At 26.7% G+C, this 16,214-nt stretch overlaps 1 protein-coding gene across 6 annotated transcripts in view; it reads left to right on the top strand.

Annotated features, from left to right (window-relative positions):
• The first annotated feature begins 512 nt into the window (after positions 1-512).
• Positions 513-16,214, top strand: part of LOC127278159 (uncharacterized) — a 134,156-nt gene continuing 118,454 nt past the window's right edge. Inside the window, exons 1-4 of one of the 6 annotated variants that reach the window (XM_051299729.1) lie at positions 513-678; positions 1,782-1,822; positions 11,634-11,786; positions 11,859-14,652. In XM_051299729.1, coding sequence (XP_051155686.1) covers positions 583-678; positions 1,782-1,822; positions 11,634-11,786; positions 11,859-11,904 — 336 coding nt within the window. In that variant the 5' untranslated portion in view covers positions 513-582 and the 3' untranslated portion in view covers positions 11,905-14,652. Of the gene's footprint in view, positions 679-1,781; positions 1,823-11,633; positions 14,653-16,214 lie in introns of those variants that run through there. The other 5 variants (XR_007842450.1, XM_051299730.1, XM_051299726.1 and 2 more) reach the window with 5 other exon arrangements.

Raw genomic sequence — 16,214 nt, forward strand, 5'->3', positions numbered from 1 at the left:
TTTTTGAAAAATAATAAAAATTTCTATTAGAATTTGAGATTCTTTCGATTATTGGAAGCAATAAATAAAACACCAAATTATTTATTCGGCAACGTTTCGGTGTCTTGGTTTGACACCATCATCAGGACACTTTATTAAACCAAAATTAGAAATTAATTATTCACAAACTTATTAGAACTTAAGTTTGTGAATAATTAATTCCAAAAGTTGCGTTTGTACGCGTGTACTAAAAGTTATATATAATAGAATAGTAAAAAAAAAATTTATATAATAGTTTTGATCGAAAAACAAAACCCGGTGCACGACTCCCCACTCTTCCCTATTTTATTGTGTATATTTTGTTGAACAGTCCTTTATTGAAATTATCAATACATGTTTATCATATAAATTCATAAGCATAATTTAAATTATATGTGCCAAATCAACATTTTTCTTGTCACTATGTTTTGAATTTCGATAACAAAAAAGTGATTTAAAAAGTTATATTCAAATTTTTTAAGAACAAAGAAGAATTTTCGTATATAAACCGAGAACAAAGGCCAGAAATACCATCAAAGTACAAGATATTGTATAACAATCAAAATGAATAACTTTCAATTATTTTCCATATTGTTTGGCATTCTATTTATTTTTTCCATCTCTTCCGATGCACGTCCTAACAGATCTTTATTGAAAAATGTAAGATTTTATTAATTTTCATTTTGTTTTCGATTAATCTCTTTATATCATGTAAATTATATTTTAAAATAGTTGAAAGCGATAAATATTAAAAATATATTGCTTTGACCCTCTCATAGTTGTTCCAAGATGATAAGTAACAGTATTTTATTTTATTTTATAAAATATCAATTAAATCATTTCTGCTTCTATCTATAGTTTTTAAAGAGTAATCAATAGTTTATTTAGTAATTTGTTCATATTAATTATTTTTTCTGATGATTTTTTAAATATTGTATGAAATTTTTTTTTTGATATTAACTTTATAAAAGATTACTGTTTTTTAATAACTTTTCAAGAACTGATCCGGTATATTAATAATTTGACTGGTTTTTGACAATTTTTGAAATGTCTTATGTAGAAAAGTAAAACAAAAAGTGTCAATAGCACACAAACATTATTTTTATTTTTAAAATTAAAAAAAATCACTTATGTAGAAAAATAAAAAATTCTTTGGTCTCAATAGTATGTCACATTTTACTTTGCATACCAAAGTTTATGTAATATTTATATATTCTGAACTAAAAAATTTTGGTGGCCGACTACTGTATCATTCACCCTATATAGTATCCAATATTTTTTATATTTCGAAATTATAAATCAATTAAATTTCATGATTAAAATAATTGTTCATATTTAATACTTTTGTATAATTTGATAGAGTGGAAACGATATTTTTGGAACAATTATTTATATAATTCAAACTTATTTTATTATTGTTTTTAAACAATATTTATATATATTTTTTTTGTTTTAGTTAAAATTCAACGTAAATTATTATTGAACTTAATAATATTGCCTAACTGTAATATAAATTTGGTTTGTGTAAGATTTATTGAATTGCAGTAAATCAAGGCTGTTTGTCTGAATTTGTTATTTTTTTTTTATTTTGTTAAAACTTTTAATATGTTTGAAGAAGTTTTCTTTGCAACGTTTTAAATTCGAAAATGTGTCAACTTATGTTTAAAATTTAAAATTATAATTAATTTACATTATCATTAATTCATTACATAAAATTAATTATCAGTGATAATAGAAAATTGTACCTTCTTTTTTATTTTTAGGAGCAACATTCAAAGTTGATAGTCAAACGCTCACCAAATAGGTAATTTAATATAGAAAAAAAAATTTTTAACTTTTAAAAGAATTATTGATTTTCATTTAAACTTAATGAATTAATTATTTTTTAATGATTTAACTAGTGAAAAAATTAAAATAATTAATAAATAATGTTTTAAAACGCTTAATCTGTTTAACAACGAATAATTTTTTGATTTTTATCAATTAATTAGGACAAAAGTGAAATTATTAAATTAAATAATTAACTCAGGACATTTGTGATCAACTTTCAAGTTTTCTTAGCACTTTCTTCATTTCTACTTTAAATTTATAAAAATTATTAAGTTAAAAGTATGAGATCTTTGAATGTTCGCCAACTTTACAATTTAAGCGTGTGCTTCCGATATGGGGGTACCTCCGATTTTAATAAAATCGAAGATCTCAAAAAAAACACACATTTTATGTCCTATACATTTTTTAACAAAAGTGATAATTTTTCGAGAAGCATTCAGAAGACCATGAAAATTAATGCATAATATACCAATCACAGTCATTGTATGTGATCCCTTCGCCAAAGTTTCTTTAAAAAATGAACCGCATTATTTCTCCATCATTTTTTATGTTAATTATGGTTTTTTGTATTTTTCTCAAAAAATTATCACTTTTCGTAAAAAATGTATAGGAGATAAAAAGTGATTTTCTCTTGAGACCTACAACTTTTGTTAAAAACATTTTTCGAAGTTTTGCGTTTTTTACGAGTTAATCGCAAAAAACCATGATTTTATGATGTTTTTTTATTGCTTTTACCATGATAATCAATTTTGCGCCATTTTTCACAATCATTTTCGTAATCAGCGTACACCAAAATACGTTACCCAGATAGCACGGAAACTTGCGGTAAGCTTGCCGCAAGCTTGTTGCAAGTTTCCGTGCTATCTGGGTAGTATACCAAGTTTTATTAAAATTGGAGGTACCCCTATTTCGGAAGTATATCCCAATTTAATATCACTTATAAAGTAAAATAAAAAAATTGTCCATTTTCACTTATTTTAAATCACACCAAAATCTACACGCATCGAAATACTCATTTTGGTCCCGAATCTAGTTTAAAAAAATATAATTGTTTAAAAATTGCACATTATTTTTTTTAGGTTAAAAGTGTATATTTGCGCTTCTAACTTGAAGTTTGTTTTTTCTTATGAATGAGAAATAATCTAATAAAATCTAATTTCAAGTTGTAGAAGCAAATATACAGTTTTAACCAGAAAAAAGTGCAATTTTTAAACGCTTTCAACTTAATACTTACTAGCGATATATTCCTCGCTCGCTAACGCTCGCTCGGTTGAAGTTTTACTTTTTTTTCTTTACGTATTGTAGTTTATTCATATGTATATTTATTTTTTGTTTTAAATTATTATTTCATTATAAATTATAATAATTCAATTTTTTTAATTTTCAAATTACTTTTTAAAAAAAATTTAATTTAATGTAATAAAACAAATTTTATATGTCTGTTGACTTAAATTCTGATTTTATTCTACAATATTGATTGTAAATTGTTTCTCTTTTTTTCAATTGCTACTAAATTCTATGTAAGGAAAACTGGTAAGGGCCTTACCACTTTTCCTAACGAATACCCTACTTTTTAATATTATATAGTATTCAAATTTGTAAATCTAAAAATATATTTTTAATTCAATATAATTAATTAGTACTATTAATTGATTATTTTATTAAATATATAATCGAACTGATCTTCGTATTTATCAAAGCCAAAACGCATGTTAAATCGTTTTAGCTATCTCCGTAATCAATGATTTAAAAATCTAAAAGGGTTATATCTTCGGAAGTGTGCATTGATTGAGTGCATTTGTGTAAAATTGGGAGTGGCATGAGATGCTTTATTCTTTGTTTTTTAGAAAAATTGTCAAGAATTTATAATTTAAAATTCAAATTTTATAAATATTTTTAAAAAAATTTTATGGTGTTGCTGTTAATGAAAAATTATAATACAATGTAATGAATATAAACATGAAACATCAATTCAAAAAACAAGATTTATTGATTCATTATATCGAAAAAAATAAACATATATCAAATTTTAAATTATTATTGTTAAATAATAATTAAATTCTTAAATCATAAGAAGTCTTATTTGTGTCAAAGTCATTTGCGACGCCATAATTACAGTCATGCATGAAATTATTAACATTTTTTCATTTTCCATTTCCATTTTTTAATATTATATAATAAAGGAACCCAAGCAGCACGGTGTATCCCCTCAACATCCCTTGAATATCACCGTGGAATATTCCAATGATTTTCTAAGAAAACCAAAAAAAATATATATATCCAAGCAATATTGAGGGAATATTCCAGTGATATGGATGAAATATTCCACGGTTATATTAAATTAAATTTTTTTTAATCTTCCTGATTATTTAAATAACAATTTATAACACAATTCCATGATTTCAACACATTAATAAAGTGGTTCATTTAATAAAAATATTTAGCTTCTTCATCTTGATTAACAGAACTTATACTATTAGTTTTAAAAAATTAAAAATTTTCATTTTTTGTGAAAAATAATGCCAGCAATTATATTCTGACAAAAATCAATTAAAATGTTTATATAGGAAAAAGTTATTTAAAAAATTCAATTAAAAAATAAGGAGAAATGTAAAAGATATCGAAAAATGAAAAAAAAATTAAGAATGAAGAAATAAAATTACAAAATATTGAAAAATGTAAAGAATATCGAGAAAATTGTAGAAAAAGAAAATTAGAAGCCAATAATAATATTAATTTAAAATGTTTGAAGTTAGCAAATAATATAGTAATTTGGATGTTATTTGTTAATTTTGTCCAGCTAAGCATTTTCTTTCAGAAATGCCAGAGGATAAAAAGTTTAGTACATGTTGTCATAAAGGCAAAGTTTTGTTAACTGAATATCCATTACCCCCGGTAGAATTAAAGGAAATAGTTTGTGGTCAAACTGCAATTAGTAATCATTATAAAAAATGTATAAGAAGCTACAACAATACAATAGCGTTCGCAACCTTTGTGCAACATATGCTTCTCTACAAAATAAAGGTCCTCAAGTCTTTAAAATGTGTGGTCAAATTTACCATAACACATATTCATTACATCCCAAAGAAAATGAATTCAGAAAGTATGGTCAACTGTATATAATTGACAATGAATTAGCTACACAAAGTCGTAAAGATATTAATAATAACTGCAGAAATGATATTTTATCTAATTTAGATAAGTTGATCAGAAAAATTAACCCTTATGCTAAAGCGTACAAAATGATGTACGAAGTAGAAAAAGAAGAACAAGAATTTGTTACTAATAATAATAATCTACCTCGAGAAATTAAAATGATTATGAAAAGAGATATTAATTTAGATAAAAACCGATATAACTCTCCTGTTACAAATGAAGTTGCTGTTGTATTTGTTGATGAAAATGATGAACCTCCAATAAAACGCGATTTTTGTGTATATTCTAAATTTGATAAACCAATTAGCATCCCTGCAATAAGTAGATATGTAGATCCAATGACATATCCTTTAATATATCCTGCAGGAGGTAGTGGTTGGATGCCGAAATTATTATCAAAAGATCAAAGAAACAATATAACAGCTTTACAGTTTTACTCATTTAAAATTAGTGTTAGAGATGAGTTTAGTCCATTTCTTAATTTAGGTAAATTAAGCCAACAATTTATTGTCGATGCTTTTGTAAAAATTGAAGGTGCAAGATTATATTTTATAAAGAAACAACAACATATCTTGAGAACTGAATTATACTCTGGATTAATGGATTATTTACATAAGAGAAAAGAAGAGAAGAAAATTGTTCAAATTCGTAAAATGTTTATATTGCCATCTAGTTTTGTTGGAAGATCTAGAGCATTACAACAAACTTTTAGTGATGCAATTTGTTTAGTTCAAAAATATGGTAAACCTGATTTGTTTATAACTATGACATGTAATCCTAAATGGAAAGAAATTACTGATAATATTAAAAAAATGAAGATGTAATAAATAGGCCAGATATAGTTGCAAGAGTATTTAAACAGAAAGTAAAAGAATAGCTTCATAAAATTACTGTGAAAAAAATATTTGGTACTTGTATTGCTTACACATATGTAATAGAATTTCAGAAGAGAGGATTACCGCATATTTACTTATTACTATATTTACATATAGATGACAAAATAAGAACAACATACGATGTCGACAACTTTATTTCAGCAGAAATACCTGATGAAATAACTAATCCACGTTTATTTAATTTAGTAAAGCAATTTATGATTCATGGACCATGTGGAAAACAGAACTTAACTTCTCCTTGTTTGAACATAAATACAAACAAGTGCACTAAAAATTATTCTAAACAATTTAATGATAATACAGATTTTAAAATTAAAAGGCTGCGCTAGAAATTATCGGCTGCGCCTTTCAAAAGTTAAAAAAATACAAAGCTACGCTGAACAAGAGCGGCTGCACCTTTTAAAAATTTTAATAAAAAATAAATGGTTGCGCTCAGAAACATCGGCTGCGCTTTACAAACAAATATACATATAAAATGGCTGCGCTGGAAAATCGCAGCTGCGCCTAAAATCAATGTTTCTAAATGAAATTAATAATTAGTACTTTTACTTCATTAATTACTGTTCATACATTTATTGTTTTTTTTTTAATAATAAAACCACAATATTTAAATGAATTTCATAAATAGTATTTATTTTCTACCTTTTCAATCCGAAGACAAAAAAGACAGAAAATGATGTAATATTAAATACAAGTTTCATAATAGAAATTTTTGCAAAATTCATGCAAATAACTTAAAAAAAAAAAAAAAAATTTGGCATTTTTTTTTTGAATAGACATGTATGTAAGGCATGTGATTTCAAATTTTGAAGGAAAACTGTAAATAACTTCAAAAAGAAAACGAAAAATTTGTTTGTGGTGTCGGTCGGTGTCGGTCGTTTTAGAACTTAATATAATAAGAAGGATATGAGGGAAATTGAATATCGCCATAACTTTGTGAAAAAAAATTTTTTTTAGCTGAGATTTAAAATAGTGACGTATTTTCTGTGTTATTATCGTAAAAAAATAAAAAATTGCAAAAAATTGCAAAAAATTGCAAAAAATCGCGCAAAAAAAAATTAGGCATTTTTTTTTGAATAGACATGTATGTAAGGCATGTGATTTCAAATTTTGAAGGAAAACTGTAAATAATTTCAAAAAGAAAACGAAAAAGTTGTTTTTGGTGTCGGTCGGTGTCGGTCGTTTTAGAACTTAATATAATAAGAAAGATATGAGGGAAATTGAATATCGCCATAACTTTGTGAAAAAAATTTTTTTTTAGCTGAGATTTAAAATAGTGACGTATTTTCTGTGTTATTATCGTAAAAAAATAAAAAATTGCAAAAAATTGCAAAAAATTTTTTTGGCAAAAAATCGCGCAAAAAAAAATTAGGCATTTTTTTTTTGAATAGACATGTATGTAAGGCATGTGATTTCAAATTTTGAAGGAAAACTGTAAATAATTTCAAAAAGAAAACGAAAAAGTTGTTTTTGGTGTCGGTCGGTGTCGGTCGTTTTAGAACTTAATATAATAAGAAAGATATGAGGGAAATTGAATATCGCCATAACTTTGTGAAAAAAATTTTTTTTTAGCTGAGATTTAAAATAGTGACGTATTTTCTGTGTTATTATCGTAAAAAAATAAAAAATTGCAAAAAATTGCAAAAAATTTTTTTGGCAAAAAATCGCGCAAAAAAAAATTAGGCATTTTTTTTTGAATAGACATGTATGTAAGGCATGTGATTTCAAATTTTGAAGGAAAACTGTAAATAACTTCAAAAAGAAAACGAAAAATTTGTTTGTGGTGTCGGTCGGTGTCGGTCGTTTTAGAACTTAATATAATAAGAAGGATATGAGGGAAATTGAATATCGCCATAACTTTGTGAAAAAAATTTTTTTTTGCTGAGATTTAAAATAGTGACGTATTTTCTGTGTTATTATCGTAAAAAAATAAAAAATTGCAAAAAATTGCAAAAAATTGCAAAAAATTTTTTTGGCAAAAAATCGCGCAAAAAAAAATTAGGCATTTTTTTTGAATAGACATGTATGTAAGGCATGTGATTTCAAATTTTGAACGAAAACTGTAAATAATTTCAAAAAGAAAACGAAAAAGTTGTTTTTGGTGTCGGTCGGTGTCGGTCGTTTTAGAACTTAATATAATAAGAAAGATATGAGAGAAATTGAATATCGCCATAACTTTGTGAAAAAAATTTTTTTTTAGCTGAGATTTAAAATAGTGACGTATTTTCTGTGTTATTATCGTAAAAAAATAAAAAATTGCAAAAAATTTTTTTGGCAAAAAATCGCGCAAAAAAAAATTAGGCATTTTTTTTTTAATAGACATGTATGTAAGACATGTGATTTTAAATTTTGAAGGAAAACTGTAAATAATTTCAAAAAGAAAACGAAAAAATTGTTTTTGGTGTCGGTCGGTGTCGGTCGTTTTAGAACTTAATATAATAAGAAAGATATGAGAGAAATTGAATATCGCCATAACTTTGTGAAAAAATTTTTTTTTAGCTGAGATTTAAAATAGTGACGTATTTTCTGTGTTATTATCGTAAAAAAATAAAAAATTGCAAAAAATTTTTTTGGCAAAAAATCGCGCAAAAAAAAATTAGGCATTTTTTTTTGAATAGACATGTATGTAAGGCTTGTGATTTCAAATTTTGAAGGAAAACTGTAAATAATTTCAAAAAGAAAACGAAAAAGTTGTTTTTGGTGTCTGTCGGTGTCGGTCGTTTTAGAACTTAATATAATAAGAAAGATATGAGGGAAATTGAATATCACCATAACTTTGTGAAAAAAATTTTTTTTTAGCTGAGATTTAAAATAGTGACGTATTTTCTGTGTTATTATCGTAAGAAAAAAAAAAAATTGCAAAAAATTTTTTTGGCAAAAAATCGCGCAAAAAAAAATTAGGCATTTTTTTTTTGAATAGACATGTATGTAAGGCATGTGATTTCAAATTTTGAAGGAAAACTGTAAATAACTTCAAAAAGAAAACGAAAAATTTGTTTGTGGTGTCGGTCGGTGTCGGTCGTTTTAGAACTTAATATAATAAGAAGGATATGAGGGAAATTGAATATCGCCATAACTTTGTGAAAAAAAATTTTTTTTAGCTGAGATTTAAAATAGTGACGTATTTTCTGTGTTATTATCGTAAAAAAATAAAAAATTGCAAAAAATTGCAAAAAATTGCAAAAAATCGCGCAAAAAAAAATTAGGCATTTTTTTTTGAATAGACATGTATGTAAGGCATGTGATTTCAAATTTTGAAGGAAAACTGTAAATAATTTCAAAAAGAAAACGAAAAAGTTGTTTTTGGTGTCGGTCGGTGTCGGTCGTTTTAGAACTTAATATAATAAGAAAGATATGAGGGAAATTGAATATCGCCATAACTTTGTGAAAAAAATTTTTTTTTAGCTGAGATTTAAAATAGTGACGTATTTTCTGTGTTATTATCGTAAAAAAATAAAAAATTGCAAAAAATTGCAAAAAATTTTTTTGGCAAAAAATCGCGCAAAAAAAAATTAGGCATTTTTTTTTTGAATAGACATGTATGTAAGGCATGTGATTTCAAATTTTGAAGGAAAACTGTAAATAATTTCAAAAAGAAAACGAAAAAGTTGTTTTTGGTGTCGGTCGGTGTCGGTCGTTTTAGAACTTAATATAATAAGAAAGATATGAGGGAAATTGAATATCGCCATAACTTTGTGAAAAAAATTTTTTTTTAGCTGAGATTTAAAATAGTGACGTATTTTCTGTGTTATTATCGTAAAAAAATAAAAAATTGCAAAAAATTGCAAAAAATTTTTTTGGCAAAAAATCGCGCAAAAAAAAATTAGGCATTTTTTTTTGAATAGACATGTATGTAAGGCATGTGATTTCAAATTTTGAAGGAAAACTGTAAATAACTTCAAAAAGAAAACGAAAAATTTGTTTGTGGTGTCGGTCGGTGTCGGTCGTTTTAGAACTTAATATAATAAGAAGGATATGAGGGAAATTGAATATCGCCATAACTTTGTGAAAAAAATTTTTTTTTGCTGAGATTTAAAATAGTGACGTATTTTCTGTGTTATTATCGTAAAAAAATAAAAAATTGCAAAAAATTGCAAAAAATTGCAAAAAATTTTTTTGGCAAAAAATCGCGCAAAAAAAAATTAGGCATTTTTTTTTGAATAGACATGTATGTAAGGCATGTGATTTCAAATTTTGAACGAAAACTGTAAATAATTTCAAAAAGAAAACGAAAAAGTTGTTTTTGGTGTCGGTCGGTGTCGGTCGTTTTAGAACTTAATATAATAAGAAAGATATGAGAGAAATTGAATATCGCCATAACTTTGTGAAAAAAATTTTTTTTTAGCTGAGATTTAAAATAGTGACGTATTTTCTGTGTTATTATCGTAAAAAAATAAAAAATTGCAAAAAATTTTTTTGGCAAAAAATCGCGCAAAAAAAAATTAGGCATTTTTTTTTGAATAGACATGTATGTAAGGCTTGTGATTTCAAATTTTGAAGGAAAACTGTAAATAATTTCAAAAAGAAAACGAAAAAGTTGTTTTTGGTGTCTGTCGGTGTCGGTCGTTTTAGAACTTAATATAATAAGAAAGATATGAGGGAAATTGAATATCACCATAACTTTGTGAAAAAAATTTTTTTTTAGCTGAGATTTAAAATAGTGACGTATTTTCTGTGTTATTATCGTAAGAAAAAAAAAAATTGCAAAAAATTTTTTTGGCAAAAAATCGCGCAAAAAAAAATTAGGCATTTTTTTTTTGAATAGACATGTATGTAAGGCATGTGATTTCAAATTTTGAAGGAAAACTGTAAATAATTTCAAAAAGAAAACGAAAAATTTGTTTGTGGTGTCGGTCGTTTTAGAACTTAATATAATAAGAAGGATATGAGGGAAATTGAATATCGCCATAACTTTGTGAAAAAAATTTTTTTTTAGCTCAGATTTAAAATAGTGACGTATTTTCTGTGTTATTATCGTAAAAAAATAAAAAATTGCAAAAAATTGCAAAAAATTTTTTTGGCAAAAAATCGCGCAAAAAAAAATTAGGCATTTTTTTTTGAATAGACATGTATGTAAGGCATGTGATTTCAAATTTTGAAGGAAAACTGTAAATAATTTCAAAAAGAAAACGAAAAAGTTGTTTTTGGTGTCGGTCGGTGTCGGTCGTTTTAGAACTTAATATAATAAGAAAGATATGAGGGAAATTGAATATCGCCATAACTTTGTGAAAAAAAATTTTTTTTAGCTCAGATTTAAAATAGTGACGTATTTTCTGTGTTATTATCGTAAAAAAATAAAAAATTGCAAAAAATTTTTTTGGCAAAAAATCGCGCAAAAAAAAATTAGGCATTTTTTTTTTGAATAGACATGTATGTAAGGCATGTGATTTCAAATTTTGAAGGAAAACTGTAAATAATTTCAAAAAGAAAACGAAAAAGTTGTTTTTGGTGTCGGTCGGTGTCGGTCGTTTTAGAACTTAATATAATAAGAAAGATTATATACTTAATGTAAAACTGAAGAAAGTGTTAAGAAAACCTGGTAGTTCATCATAAGTATCCTATATTTGATGAATTTTTATTTAATTTATAATAATTCCACTTTTTAGTAATTAATTGATAAAAATCGCAAGATTATCTTGTTAGACAGACCAACTTCAAAAATATCTTTTATTTATTATTTTAATTTCATAAATTTGGAATATTTTCTTTCTCATTATAAACTTGTTGTTCTAGCTGTGACAGTAGCTCTGACAGTAGCTCTGACAGTAGCTCTGACAGTAGCTCTGACAGTAGCTACGACAGTGAGTGTGTCATTTCTTGCTGTACTACAAAGACGACTACTACTACACAAGCAAGTAAACCACTTGTAACTACTATATCCCCTCTTGTACAAGACAAATATACTGAAGTATCTACTAAAGCCCCTCTTAGACTAATTTCAAGTAATAGAGGGAATAATGTTTATATACGGGGCGCCTTAACACCGCCAAAACCTGCCAAGTAGGTAGGGATTAAAATGTATTGAAACTTTTCAATACCTTTTAATTCTGCTTTCTTCCGAATACTATATTGAATCCCTACAAGAGTATTAGAAGGGATCAAAAGGCATTAAATTAAAATTAATTATTATTAAATAATAATTCTGTTAGAATTCTAATTCTTTCCTTGAAAAAGTATTAAAAGGTATTAAACACGAACAATAGTGGATGGCATTGACTTCATTCAACTCCTAATTTTTATTAAGACATTGAATGGCATTCAAATTTTACATAAAATTTTTATGAATTAAAATTAAAGGATTGAAACCAGGCAGATTTATAACCTACCAAAGGCATTAACTGGGATTCCGGAAAGAAACGGAATTAATTAACATTTAAAGGCATTTGATTGTCTGTTTTTTTAAATGCTAACACAGCCCCACAAAAAAAAAAAGTGTCGTGCGCGGCAGACCAGACTAGTCATTTCCTATGTATTTTGACGCGCTGAACACGAATCCGAAGTCCGTTTTGCTCCATCACGTCAGGATTTTTTTCTAACCTCCAAAAACCTGTCGGATTTTGAGAGGTAGGCTATTTTTTTTTAAATTGATGGATTTACTTCAAACTTGGTATCTAGGGGTTTTTTTGGTCGCTGATGACGAATTTGAAGTTAGATTTTCAAAATTCAAAATGGCGGCTCCAATATGGCGGACGAATTTTGTAAAAATTGATGGATTTACTTCAAACTTTGTATCTAGGGGTTTTTTGGGTCGCTGATTACGAATCTAAAGTTAGATTTTCAAAATTTAAAATGGCGGCTCCAATATGGCGGACGAATTTTGTAAAAATTGATGGATTTACTTCAAACTTGGTATCTAGGGGTTTTTTGGGTCGCTGATTACGAATCTGAAGTTAGATTTTCAAAACTATGGAAATTCTTATATACATAAGTAAGGTATTCACGTCTGTTTATGGTAGCGCACTCTTTTGTCCTCAAAGGATCTGTGTAATGGTTTTCTTTTTAAATTGGTGCCTCCAGGTACAATATCCCTTTTTAGCATCCAACAGTAGTCGGCCATCATATTTACATCCCATCTTCCTTGATAACGACGCTCAAATTCTTTCAGATCTTGATGAAATCGTTCTCCTTGTTCTTCACTGTAATCTCCCAAATTTTCAGGGAATTGATCCCGATGCGAGTCTAAGTAATGCAACTTTATGCTCATTAAGCATCCTAACTTACCAAAGTTTTTAATCATATCACTAACTATTTGCTCCCAATTTTCACTCTTGTGATTACCCAGAATATTTTCGACAACTGCTTTAAAACTAAGCCATGCGGCTTTCTCCTTTTTATTCATCTTGGTGATAAACTGCTCATCTTTTAACAATTTGCGAATACGTGGTCCGTCGAAAACCCCTTCTTTTAGTTTAGCATCAGAGATTTCTGGAAACTTTTGTTCCAGGTATTTGAAACAGTTTCCTTTTTTATCTAAGGCTTTGACAAACTGTTTAATTGCTCCTAGTTTCGTGTGTAAGGGCGGAATTATCACCTTTGAAGGGTCGATATCGTCCGCCATATTGGAGCCGCTATTTTAAATTTTGAAAATCTAACTTTAGATTCGTAATCAGCGACCCAAAAAACCCCTAGATACAAAGTTTGAAGTAAATCCATCAATTTTTACAAAATTCGTCCGCCATATTGGAGCCGCCATTTTGAATTTTGAAAATCTAACTTCAAATTCGTCATCAGCGACCCAAAAAACCCCTAGATACCAAGTTTGAAGTAAATCCATCAATTTTAAAAAAAATAGCCTACCTCTCAAAATCCGACAGGTTTTTGGAGGTTAGAAAAAAATCCTGACGTGATGGAGCAAAACGGACTTCGGATTCGTGTTCAGCGCGTCAAAATACATAGGAAATGACTAGTCTGGTCTGCCGCGCACGACACTTTTTTTTTTGTGGGGCTGTGTAATTAATACCTTTTAATACACTCCTTCTTGCCGGGTTAGAGCCTAAAGATATGCTATTGTATGCATTTGACGAGTGTAAAATGGAGTTTAGACCCAAAGAGATACCCAAGTAGCACGGAATATTGCTTGAATGTCAAGGTGATATCGAGTGGGAATATTCCTGTGACATACAGGTGATATTCGCGTGACATTCATATGATACTGAGGGAATATTCCGTGCTACTTGGGTATGTAATACAATTTTGCCATAAGTTTTTAGAAAAAAATAAAAAGTTTAGAAAAAAAACTAAAAAAATAGTAATAAATTAAAATTTTTGTATGTTTACACGCAAAAAGCTTATTGAACTACGAATTGTACGAAAATCAAATTTTTTCATATATATTTATACTCATGGTATTTTTTAACACAGCAACTGTAATTTTACGTTTATGTTATATAATAACATGCAAATTGTCAAATTATACTTATATTATGTTTTAATACTAGCAGCTTGTACTTTAATTTACTACGTCGGACGTGAAGCAAATAATTTCCAACGTCCGACGTTGTAAATTTCCAACGGAATTTTTTACAGTGTAAATTAGAGAGTTAGCTAAAATGACGATTAGGTCAAACAAAAATTAGAGCAAATAAAGTTTATGGCAAATAAAAATTAGATTAAATACAATTTTAGGCCATATGATGATTGTTACAATCAAATTTAGACCAATTGAAATTTGAAGAAAATTCATGAGTGCTTCTTTCTATGTATTATGATTGTTTTATGATTGTTCAATAATTATTTTTTATATTTCATATTACTACATATGTTTTATTAATCTGTATATGTATATGATTTTTAATTGTTGTAGTTATAGTGTTATTGTGAGATAATAAACTAATTCTAAAATGTTAAAAAAAAAATTTCTTTTGATCACTTTAAAAATCTTTGTTTCTATTTTGAAATTTTCATATTTTTTTTTATATTTGCCCATATCCATTACTCGAAAATTTAAACTAACAGGAGAACAATAACAATTTAATGTGCCTTATCTCATTTATATATAGTATTATTTGTATCAAATTGAATCAATTTTTTTTCATTAATATCTTTTACATGGAGCCAATTAATCAGTAATTAGTCTTTTGAAGTAATCAAAAATAAAATTTATTATTAATTTTCTTATTTAAAACAATATATTTATTCATGCCTTCTAAATTACTAATTTTTAAGTATCGAAATTTCGATCGCCAGTAGCAATTTATTTACCGCAATTTAGAAAATTTCAAATACATTTGTATCACACCTTCCATTACAATATAAATATGAGGCAAAATTCCTGAAATGTCCGAACAAAAAATTAAAAGTTCTCGAATTTAATCCATACTTTTCTAAAATGTTGTTATTGTTGGTGAAAGTCTAAAAATCAATTATTATTGAATTTAATAAAATAGTTTTTGAATTATTACAACGTTTTTAATTTTTGACTTTTGAAAAAAATAATTTTTTCAATGTACAATATTTATAAGTAGAATGCATAAAAATTAACATATATATAATGATTTTTAAAGCTTTTTTGACGGGCTACACGCTGCTGATAAAATTTTTTTTTTAAATAACATTTGACCTTGAAATTCAAGGTCAAAACGTTAATTTACGTTTATCTCAAAATCGGATTTTTTAAAATTATTTTTAACTATCTCAATGGAAAGCTTGACTAATTTCCTACAAAACATGTAATTTTCAGAGTGGGATCTTTTAAGGGTTTTGAGATATTAATTAATTAATGTTTATAACAAATGAAATATTTTACAAACGAATAAAGTTACCGTAATTCTGAAGTTAGCAATTGAAACTTAACGTAATTCCGCATCCAACGAGCCCTGTATGAAGTATTTTGAATAAGTAGATTGGTAATAAACAATTAGTTAACATTGCAATTGTTTATTAACAATCTACTTATCCAAAATACTTCATATAGGGCTCGTTGGATGCGGAATTAGCTTAATTTTCAATTGGTTAGTTTAGATTTACGATAACTTTATTTGTTTGTAAGATATTTCATTTTTTATTGTTATTTAACTAAAATTGAACAAAAATACTTCATATAGGGCTTTTGGATGCTTGTTGTTAGTAAAAAATAAAATATTTTACAAACAAATAAAGTTATGGTAATTCTGAACTTACCAATTGAAAGTTAGAATATTCCGCATCCAACGAGCCCTATATGAAGTATTTTGGATAAGTAGATTGTTAATAAACAATTGCAATGTTAACTAATTGTTTATTAACAATCTACTTATCCAAAATACTTCATACAGGGCTCGTTGGATGCGGAATTACGTTAAGTTTCAATTGCTAACTTCAGAATTACGGTAACTT

Source organism: Leptopilina boulardi, unplaced genomic scaffold, assembly GCF_019393585.1.
Source record: "Leptopilina boulardi isolate dan_hultmark-lab unplaced genomic scaffold, ZJU_Lbou_2.1 LbouV2_195, whole genome shotgun sequence".
Classification (NCBI taxonomy): Eukaryota; Metazoa; Arthropoda; class Insecta; order Hymenoptera; family Figitidae; genus Leptopilina; species Leptopilina boulardi.